At 41.0% G+C, this 11,033-nt stretch overlaps 1 protein-coding gene across 1 annotated transcript; it reads right to left on the bottom strand.

Moving 5' to 3' along the window:
* Positions 1–392: 392 nt before the first annotated feature.
* On the bottom strand, positions 393–5,206 carry LAMTOR5 (late endosomal/lysosomal adaptor, MAPK and MTOR activator 5). Its single transcript, XM_048498388.1, has 5 exons — positions 5,069–5,206; positions 4,821–4,916; positions 4,622–4,683; positions 2,741–2,858; positions 393–946 (listed from the first exon to the last, which is right to left on the bottom strand). Exons 2-5 carry the CDS (start codon positions 4,853–4,855, stop codon positions 886–888), a joined length of 276 nt encoding a protein of 91 aa, XP_048354345.1. The 5' UTR covers positions 4,856–4,916; positions 5,069–5,206; the 3' UTR covers positions 393–885.
* Between the last annotated feature and the right edge of the window lie 5,827 nt (positions 5,207–11,033).

Genomic DNA, 11,033 nt, shown 5'->3' with positions numbered 1-11,033 from the left:
AAATTTAATTTGTGTGCAGCTGGAGGAACCTGCATCTAAAAGAATCGCACACTACAGCTATCTCATTTGGAAGCTCCTTTCTTTCCAGCTGTTTCATCTGATCTAGAAGCAAGAATATGCCTAGCTGCAAATGTTATTTATTTACTCAATGAAATATTTGCCAGAGAATTATTATCCTACAGATTGACAATGTTCAGCTCTTCTCTAAATGCATGGATTTAGAATGGTTCTATCTGATTGGTGGGGTGGGGTTAGGAATTATTGAAATACCAAATATCCGTGTGTCTTTTGATCAGGCAGTGCATTAAAAAACGTTTTGCAGAACAGGCTAAGAGACAGGATAACATGCATTTACATCTGTTCCCACAGTTATCACATAAGCTACTCATTACTTAGAAGCATAAATAGCTGTATTTGAGAGAAGTCACATGACTGTTATCACATTCCTTGCAAATTTAATAGCACTTGTAGTATTTAAAGCTATATTAGGGCATCCTGTCAACCAAGGAATAATGTTACAGTGTTTCTTAACAGTAAGCTACACTATTTGAAACCACAGTACAGCCAGAAATACAAAATGGAATACACAGCATTTTGACAAAACTGCACCAAACAAGCAATTAAGTGTCTTCTGGTGAAGCATGGGGCAGCTGCCAAGGTGCTGTTTCTGCAGCCACACCTCAGAAAAGCTTTCCAGGTTGGGTAATAGGGAGCTTCAAATATGAACAATCTGATTCCCAGGTCAACATACAAGATAGGGAAAGTATTTACAAACAGAATCAATTGGGATCTTATAGTGACACTGGATATACAATTGATGCAGGAGAAGAGCACAGTCTACAACAGTGAGTTGCTGAAGAACAAGGAGACATGCTGCAGGTGAGATCAAGATGCCATTTTGTGCACTGCCACTGTGATGCCATCATGCTTCTGGATCATGATATTACTGAAAGAAACAGAAGATTTATTTCGAATATACCATTATTATAATCCTGAGCATACATAGAACAAAAATAGTACAGGCTTACTGTTGCTCAGTTGCTTTTAATTTTATTCTCAAAGTGTTTGTGCATGGTGAACCTGTAGCATTTATTATTGAAACAGCTCTGAAGAAACGGAGGAAGTCTATGAAAGAGGGATTTCCAAACAGCTTGGCCTAGCGCCATCTCCACTCAAACAGTTTTGCTTTTTATGTTACAAATAATACTTTATATACCAGTAAGACAGATTGTGATCTTAGATCTTCAGTATGTTTCAAACACCAACACGCACTTTAATCGCATTCTAATTTGGAGAATTTGGAAGTTTTTGATCACAACTATGAAACTTACCAGGGTTAAAGTTACAAGATGATATTAAAAAAGTATCAGTTTAAGATTTGAAATTATTGCTTTAAGAACTGCAACAGTCAAAGGACTTGCAGAGGAAAAATCTTCCAGTATCATAGCAGATGTGTTGTCTCATCTACATTGCTTGTACAAATAGAAAACAGAAGTGAGCAAAATGTGGCTTAAGAGATGTGCAAATTCAAGGGAGAGACTCAACAACATGGTCTCATAGAATGGGAATACAAAATGAAGTTCTGCCTGTTCGAGCTCCAAAAGCTTTTACCTCTCCCAGTCTTACAGAGTTACGCTCACTTAAATAAGTTATTGCTTTTCAAATTCCTATCTTGTAAAAATGCAAAAGATAAAGTTGTCTTCTCACGAAAACCCCAAAGCAATAAAAATTTACTACCCTGTTTGTACTCATATATCACAAGAAAACTTAATCAGTGGACCTCCCAAGCCATTTATAGAGGGGAAAAACCTATCTACCCCATGGGAATAGCAGTCCACAAGGCTGCCCAAGAAATTATGCCAGTCATTTTTACACTATACTGTGTCTTAGATATAGCTGTTAGTACTGTCAGTTGAGTTGCAAGGGTTGAGAAAACAGTATGCTTCCACATTAGAATATAGTCCTGGACCAATGTGAGACTTATCATTCATTTTTACATGCTGCCTTTGTCAAAACCATTATTTTGTTTATTATTGAATATGGTACCTTGATACAAGAGTATCATTGAACATCTACCATGAAAGTTTCAAATGGATGGGAGCAGGACTAGGCAGGCACTAGGACCCAGAAGAAACGTTCTACAACAAAGGTCTGGCAGGTTGAGTTCTGTGGTGGAGGAATATGCTATCTACTAGCATCTTTTTGTGAGAAATAGTATTTGATTATTGAAGGCATTAGAGAAAAAACAGCAACAGATCCAAAGAAGTGGGGGCCAATGAGACTCATGGAGAGGGAACTCAACCCTCTACCTTCTCACACTCAGCTCTGCTGTCTCCACAGAGCCTGCCTGATGCGGCAGTTCAGGCTTGGGCATCTCCTTCCCCCAAAAGTCAAACTCATGGGGAGGGGAAACCTCACGCGCCTACCCCCTCCCCTGCCTATTCTGCCTGCTCACCTTCCCCCATCACTCTGCAGACAGTGGTGGTGAGGAGCAGCAGCAGCTCCTGCCCTCTCTCTCCTATCTGACTCAAACTGCAGCTCCGTTTTCGTCAATATCTCCCATATGATGCAGGGATGCTGCAGGCTGGCAAATGCAGACAATTTTCCTCTAAGGGGGAATTTAATCCCCTATTCAATTTTTTTAAAAGTTGTATTTTTTTCTGCAAACCAAGTGGTTTTTAAAAAATCTACAGATGGGGCTGTGCTAAGAATTAGATATATTGATGATGTACATGCTTACCCAGTATCTGATTCCAGGCAAACAACAGGAATATCTGTTGGATCAGATGTTAGTTTGGCTGCCTGCTGAGCTAGAACAGATATCACGCCTGCATGTTCATCTGAAAGAGTGCCACGACCTAAAAGACAGTACAGTATGGTAAAAAGAATTATTACAAAACAATAATAACAAGAAGAATATATAGGATGTAGTTAATTTAAGAGACACAATTCTATATAAAAGGATAGGATAACATTTTAACCCTTAGCAGTACTTCCTTGCAGAAATTTTTACCCCAATATTTCAAGTAGAATGAAATGTACCAAGACTGCATCAGACGAATGAAACACTGAGTCAGAAACTTGAATTCAATACTCTATTCCCACAAGCCATTTCAACTGTTTTGCTGGCGAGGCTCAAAGGGAGTAGTATGTCATACAACAACCGCAATGTTTTGTTTCCACAATATGTGGTTTTGTCTAGTAGTGTAAATGGTTTTTTAAAAGAGACACATTCAGGGAGGATAGCTCTGCCAAAGGCCACAAAGCATTTTCCGGATGCTGGGGGAAGAAACATACCCCAGTGGAGAGCTCCCAGGATGGCTGGCCACTTACTGCACACAAAATATTGGCCTACTTGGATCTGAACAGGAGTTTTATTTTTATTTGCTACTGCTACACTGTTATTGCCTTAGCATTTGTTGTGGTTAATTTTACCCATTTGCTAAGTGGCATCTACAGATGGTCCTGTGTCAGAGCATCAGGGAGAGGTGATCCTGCAGACAGGAGGGACCAAGGCCATGAAGGGCTTTATAGGCTTTGAACTGAACCTAGTAACTGATGTACTGCTGACTGGCAGAATGGGTGAAACAGGCACGCTCCACCTAGCCAATGATAATAACCAAATTGCAGCATTCTACACCCATGAGAGTGAGTTGACGTCAAGGGAATACCTATGTTGAATGCTTTACAGTAAGTCTAGTCTCGGTAGGATGTTGTGGGTTTTCTGGGTTGTAATATTTTCTCCTGGTTTAGCCTGCATCTGTTGCTGGCATCTTCAGAGGATCATTAGTCTAGCCTCAGTGTTACTGTGAAATTGTTCTCTTCAGTTACATTAGTTAACTATATTGCATAAGCTCATTTAACAATGGCCACAGAATTCTGAGTTGTAGATAACAATTACCTCTGCAATTTGGGAGAGGGGTGTGAAGAGAATTTCTCCTCTCTTTGAGGAAAACCCCTTCAAGACTAGACACAGTGTGTAACACTTTACTCTGTGATTCACCTCTGAAGATGCCAGATGCAGGTGAAACATTAGGAACAAGATCTACCAGACCATGGCCACACAGCCCGGAAAACCCACCATAACCCCTTACAAGAGTTGTCAAGTCACTTGGCTACCAGTAGGGGATGAGGGGGGGGAGTAGGGTCAGCAGGTCGAGGTTGGAAATTTGGGGATGGTGCTTGGGGAAGCAAACGACTTCAGCAAGGTACAAAACCATGGAGTGCATCCTTTAAGCATCCATTTTCTTCAGGGTAACTGATCTCTGCCGTCTAGAAATGATCTGAAATTCCAAGGAAGCCCCAGGTCCCATCTTAAGGCTAGCATTCCTGCCTCTTAACCCACAATCCTGCATTCCTATCAATGCAAGAAGCACAACCCTACTTAGATGATTAAGTGTTCCAGTGGTCCATTTTAAACAAATTAACCATCTTTTGTAGCACATTAGAGGAATCTTAGGAGTTAATAGCAGGTAGGAAAAAAATTAAAAGAGCTCGCTAAGGACTTTATTGTTATTATTTTGCTAAGAATGAGGAGAGAATGAAGGAATTCTAATGGTACAGGAAAGAAAAGCTTGAAAAGGTACTGTTGAATGAGTACTAAAGTTTCTAGGTTACTCACAGCCCAGGTTTAGTCCCTGAGAATCAGTACACAGGACTCCCGCAATGGAAGGATTCTTCATGCTAGCAAACAGGAAAACGACAGTAACTGCACCAGACTGCACATTTATCGCCCGCCAGCCGCGCGCCCCTCCCCCAATTCCAGCTCTTGAAGTCAGGAGGGAACTTTAGGTGGAGGAGAGAAGGGAAGCAGCACTCACGTGTCTTCCAAATGATGCTCCAACGCTCCTTCCATCTTGCGCTGCGCCAAGGCCTCTTCCGCATTCCAAAGTTTGTCGTCAGCTGGTTTTAGTCACCTGATAAAGGAATATAAACGGTGGCTCAGAAGGGACAACGGTCTAAGCGGAGAAGGCTGCGTTCCTGAACATTGCTTCATGATCGGGATGACTTTAAGCCTTAATCAGACTTATGCTGTTCTATGACTGTAGTAAAGATTTGATTGACTAACTTGCGCGAAGAGAAGTCTCTTAGATAAGCGGAACTTATTTTCGACTAAACTTCTTTGAGATAGGGTATATTGTCATTTTGATCAATTATCGTGTAGGCTCAAATTACACCGTGGAGCCGTGCTGGTACTCGTTGGTTGGCTCCTGTGCTGTGCACTGCTTGGTTCCTTCCAAGTATGGCCAATGTGGCGACATCAGCACCGTGCTTCTCCCTGATTGGTGGCTATTGGTAGGGTCAAGTGTCTTTCTTTGATTTCCCGCCCCCCGTGTCATTTCTCTGCTGGCAACATAGGCTACCTATGTCAGCGAGGCAACAGTGCTAGCGATACATCGACACAATAGAATTAACCAAATTTCCTCTCACTGGTTGTTGTGGGTTTTCCGGGCTCTGCAGCCCGGAAACCCACAACAACCAGTTGAATCCGACCGTGAAAACCTTCCACAGTACATTTCCTCTCACTGCCCATACTTGTGACGGCTTACTTTACACTGCCTGTAACTGACCACGTGTGCACGGAGCACTGGTTTCCACAGATTTATCTGCATTCTGCACCTGTTCAACCTTCCAGGAAGATCGTTCTTGGGGATGGTAGACCCACAGGAAGGAATACACATATGGGTTGAAGCACTGCCCAGAGGAGAGGGAGAAACTTCTTCTTTTGTCCGCAACACAAGCTCAGCTGTGCTGACATGTCAGAAAAGAAAGGTGCGGTGGTTTCCTTCTCACTGCAGCTCAACCCACATAGATATTTTTCTACATGGGTCCAATGACAGCAGCTTGGTCACCAAAGACTGTTCCCTAAAATTTGCTTTAGTGTTTCATTGCAGCACTAAATACTAGTCTAGAGTACTGTGTCCTTATGTTTTCTACAGTACTACTGTACTTACACAATTGAATGCATTTTATTTTAGTAAGTAATAAAGCACAAAAAGATTGAATAGTGAAACTCTGCAACTCAAATTTGGACTGCTGAGTCACATGTCAACATGATATCCAATACGATTTTATGACTGTTGCTACTCTGTCTATTGTATGTTGTGATATTTATTGTTTTATATATTAGTATGTGATTGGCTGGCCAAAAGGCCGTAATAATAAATATCTATCAATATATATATATATATTAGTATGTTACTCTGGCTTTTATTTCATGGCTGTATGCTCCCATGACTATAAAAATAGAGGCTGAAGGGGAAATTACTTAAATATCCTTCTGTTGTCTACAAATAATATGTATTATGACAGATCTTTAAAAACCTACTTACCTGGATTTCATACCTGACATATAAAAACATTATGGGTTTGTTTACTTGTTTGTTTGTAGCTATTTTTACTTTGCTTTTCTCCCCATCGCAGCTTACAAAAATCCAATTAAAATAAACAAATAGAAAAGCAAAGAGTGCACTGAAGCACATCCTGGGCTTATATTGTGGAGATAATTGCAGTTTAAAACTAGAATATACAGTCTCTGTCTGCCCCTCCATCAGCCCCCCCCCTCTCTCTCTCTCTCTCTCTCTCACACACACACACACACACACACACACACACACACGTTGATTTGCCCAACAATCTTCTGCAGAACTAACTGCAACCCCCACTCCTGGACAGCACCAGTGACTGGCCCCCCAAAGCTGTTTGTAACAACTGGAATTGAGCACTGTGTTCTGCATATTAAATGAAATGCCACATTAATTCTGGTGCATCAGCACTCTTTTCCTGATGAGAAAGTCAGGCACAAAAAGAGTAATGTCTCTCTTGGTACTTCCAATCACCTATGGGAGTATGATAAACATCATTCCATCTGTCACATCAGCAGCACAGAGCCCAAGAGAAAAGTCATTTGAGTTATGTGTGGAAAGTAAAGATTTATCATACTGTGGACAAGGACCTGTGTACAGAAGAGAAAACTTGTTCATCATTCTAGGCAAACAGGAATCAGTTGGGGTAAGAGAGTGTTGGAAGCCGCTACATATTTCATCTGTATAATACAGGGACTGCATGGACATACAACATCCACACTGACAATATTAAAAGTTCAATCCTGATAACTGCTGCTATGATGGTGGCCAGCTGCTAATGTAGTAGTGTTGCCTTTGGTGAGATCCCTGTAGACGTTCCATGTGGGAGGGGGCATGCCACCCTATCATAAGGCACAGACCATGTAGTAAGCATGCTGGAGTTCATAGCAACCTTAGCAACACCTGCCAATCAGACTGTGACCCCTGGTGACATCCCTCCTAGGAGCTGTAAGCCACCAGCTGCCAATGAAGTCACTGCTCCTCTTCACCACTCCCCCTCCCACATGGAATACCAGAGGACAAGGAGGGAAGACCCAGCAAACGCGTAACTCCATGAGAGGCAATTGACCTGTGTTCCCCCATGGCCCATAGGAGAAGGGTCTCCAACCAGCAGAATGCCCTGGCAAGGATCCGATTGTGCTGCCAACATGTAACCACCTTTGCTCCAAGCCATACATGCCCTTCCTTCAAAGAAAGAGAGAGCAAGAGTGAGAGTGAGAGATCAGGCAAAAGTTCACAGCCTTCACATTCAAGACTAGCACTGTAACGAATGGGCCAAGAAGGTAGATCCAAAAAAGGCATGCCATCAGGTGCTCCACCGCAGCCCTGACATCACCACTTGGCAACAGGCAGACAACGCTGCAAACACAGGCATGGCTCAGTGGAAAGGCACTAAAATAACACATCCAGGGCTCCTCATTTAAGGGGAGAGGTAAAAGTTTTAGAGCTGATGTTTTGCCCATGCAACCCACAGAAGGGGGTACAGAACAGCCGAGCTGATGGGCCACGGTGGACATTTATCAAGTTGGCTGAGACATCTTTTCACAACTCCTCTGTGCTGCATTATTGCATCCTGACTCTATAAACTGTCCCATTTATTTTGTAAAAACACTCATTCCTGAACTATTCTGTGATAGTGCAATTCTATTTCCTTTATTTAAAAAAAGCCCTCCTGATCAATTCTGTTTTATATAATCTGCATAGTGGCAGAAGAATGGAAGCTTTTGGGGCCTTCTAAGGCCAGACATATAAGAAGTTGGGAGCCATGACAGAGAATGCATATATATGAGCCACTATCACCATTTGCAAGGTGGCACCTTCAGAAAGTTCTGCTCAAATGAGTGAAGCTGTTGTGGGAGAAGAATGGAATCAAAGTGCATGAAACTATGTTGCAAAGTAGTAATCATTGGTTATTATTGCCCTCTTATAACTGATTGTTTTTGGTGGTTTCCTCTTGTAATGCTACCTGCTGCTGGTTAGTTCTTGATTAGATTGATTTTATTTATACTTTATATGTAATTTTATGTTTGTAATTCTTTTAATGGTTTTATTATTGCTTTATGTCAACACTGAAATATATTTTTCTTTTTAGAAAATGCTTTGAATATGCTTAACAAATATAAAATATTTTAAATAATTCAATGAAATTCATAACAGGCAGAATCTTTTTCCAATGCAGCTCTTTAAAGATATATCAGCTTTGCCAAATCTATCCGCTCAGTATTACTCTTCATCAATTGACTCTGGCTATCAAAATCCCCTTGCCTAAAAACAGATTAGCACTCCATTTTACCAGAAAAGGTCCTGGAGAATCACCATCAGCCAGGGGTAGAGTGAGTGGTGCCACAGGAATTGTAGCTAGAGGCTACAATTTTCCTTCCCACCTCAGATGGAGGGGAAGGTTTTTGCCCATAGCTACTGATACAGACACATGTCAAGGTGCCCTACCCTGCTGGTCATTCAGCATTGACAGAGGACATTTGGAGCATTTAAGACCTCAGAACAAATCACACCACCACGTTCTCTCATCAGACATAGTATGGTCAAGTCAAGAGGAAGATGCATGCTGAACCAGGAGGCTGACATAGCTTCTCTGGTGATGTTCTAAGAGAGATATTAGTATTGCTTTGTCATACAACATAGCTTCCAGCTGCTTCAACCCAGGAAAACCTGTAAATCCCTTTCTCCTGGATAAACTTACTAGGGAGCTAAACGATGTGTGGGGAACAGGTCAATTTGCCCTTATCCTTGGATCTTTTCTTACTTTAAATTTGCCCCCCCCCCCCCCCCCCCACACACACAATTTATATTTTGCTGGGACAAAAGTACACTTAAAAGATGTTCTGCTGCCATCACACATTTCCAGCTTTTAAACTTTTGAAGGTAAATAAATGCCTGCATGTGTTCCAAATAGTTGCACCAGTAACACAACTACCACAGAAAAACTGCTTGTGGAATCAGCCTGAAAAAAATTACATTTTTAAATATTGCATCTATTTGTGTTTAAAACTATAAAGTTTCTGACACTGGTTAACTGTGCTGGTTCATAATTAATATGAAAATGTAATGAACAACAATGTCTGAATGCTTCCAGTCCCACTTCTGTGAATGAAAGGGAAGAAGTCATTTTGGCTAGGGCTAATATCCCAAACAGTTGGAGTAACTTGGTGAGACAGGCAGATGATTTGGAATGGATCTGAAGAAGGTAACCCAATTAAAGGTTAATAAGAAAGGTGCTAAAAAAAAACCTCCTAGCAGTTAAGACTAGTATCAACTGTATTCTGCTCCAGTGAGGGGTGGGAGAAAGAAATATGAGGTAGTCTGGGGAAGAGAGAGAGAGAGAGAGAGAGAGAGAGAGAGAGAGAGAGTTGAAAAGCAGGACCTTAAGAATATTGAGTGGGGCAGATGCCTGTCGCTCTAGGCATTTGTCTCTCAGCTAGACTCCAATACCAGAAGTGTGCCCAGCTGGGGCAACAGTGTGTGGGACAATGAAGTCCAGGGAAGCAATAGGGATTCAGTTCCTTTCATCCACATAGCCCCTTAGAAACAGGCTCCTTCCCATGGCAACATCTGTGATTGAAGCACACCAGTATTTAAATAGGTCTGTCATTGATGGTTGCATCTAGTTGAAGGCTGATATTGCTTTATGAAAACATATCTACTTACAGATGCTGCGTAAATTAGCTTTTTGTTCCTGTCATCTTTTCATGGTGGAAAAAACATTTGCAGTCATTTATTCAGTGGAAGATTACTTACAGTTACTGCAGTAGACAGCCTGAGCTGGTGAAATGGCTTCCTTGAATTTACTCCATTAAAACCAAACTAGAGTTCTTCAAATATGCCAGTGCTGCACTCAGTGAATGAATCTGTTAGTTTTGACAGAGCCACTGGACTTCCATTTTATTTTTTTACAAAAGACTAACATTGCCATCCCTCTGATATTAACCTTCTTCTACTGCAAGCATATTGGGAAAACAGAATTGAACCATTTTGCCCTGTGATAGCTCAATCCTAGCCAAGTTTATTTGAAAGGACATGGTGTTGCTTTCAAGGAAAGTTTCTTCCATGTATGTTTAAGAATATTGTACTTTGGTCACATTGTTACAATAATTGTAACATTGTCACCGCCCTGAGCCTTCGGGGAGGGTGGTATATATATATATAAATAAATAAATAAATAAATAAATAAATAAATAAATAAATAAATAAATAAATAAATATAATTCTAAGAAAAGTTGGTGGCAGTAGAAAAAGAGGGACACCCAACATGAGATAGGCAACAACAACAATATTACTATCCTCCTCTTCCCCAAGAAAGTGAGACTCAGGGTAGCTAACAACAATAATAACAGTAATAATATACATTCATATATCATTAATAGTGTGGTCATAAAACCTACATATTTCCTTAATACCAGTTAAAACCTAACTAAACAAAACTATCTAAAAATGGGGCCTTAGCAATAACATTCCCCCTTATTTTACCATCATCCTTCTAAGAGGGGGAATCTCATGGGTGAACAATTTATTTTTTAGAACTCATGCTAGCAGCAGATCTTTAGAATAGTCCAACAGGTAAGGCATATTGACCTAAAGACTGTTTTGGCCTTCAGCCATAGCCAGAGGACCAGCTAGGAAAAATGGAGCTCGGGGCAAAATCTGAGTTTT

Source organism: Sphaerodactylus townsendi, linkage group LG05 (assembly GCF_021028975.2).
Source record: "Sphaerodactylus townsendi isolate TG3544 linkage group LG05, MPM_Stown_v2.3, whole genome shotgun sequence".
In the NCBI taxonomy this organism is placed as follows: Eukaryota; Metazoa; Chordata; class Lepidosauria; order Squamata; family Sphaerodactylidae; genus Sphaerodactylus; species Sphaerodactylus townsendi.
The sequence above is the reverse complement of the archived record's forward strand: the minus strand, read 5'-3'. Positions and strand labels throughout refer to the sequence as shown.

Excerpts from the sequence above, each read along its gene's own strand:
- LAMTOR5 (XM_048498388.1), bottom strand. The coding sequence starts at position 4,855 with ATGGAAGGAGCGTTGGAGCATCATTTGGAAGACAC. Across the intron at positions 4,684-4,820 it reads GAGCATCATTTGGAAGACAC|CATGAAGAATCCTTCCATTG; the intron begins GTGAGTGCTGCT and ends CCTGTTTGCTAG. Across the intron at positions 947-2,740 it reads TGCCTGGAATCAGATACTGG|TAATATCATGATCCAGAAGC; the intron begins GTAAGCATGTAC and ends TGTTTCTTTCAG.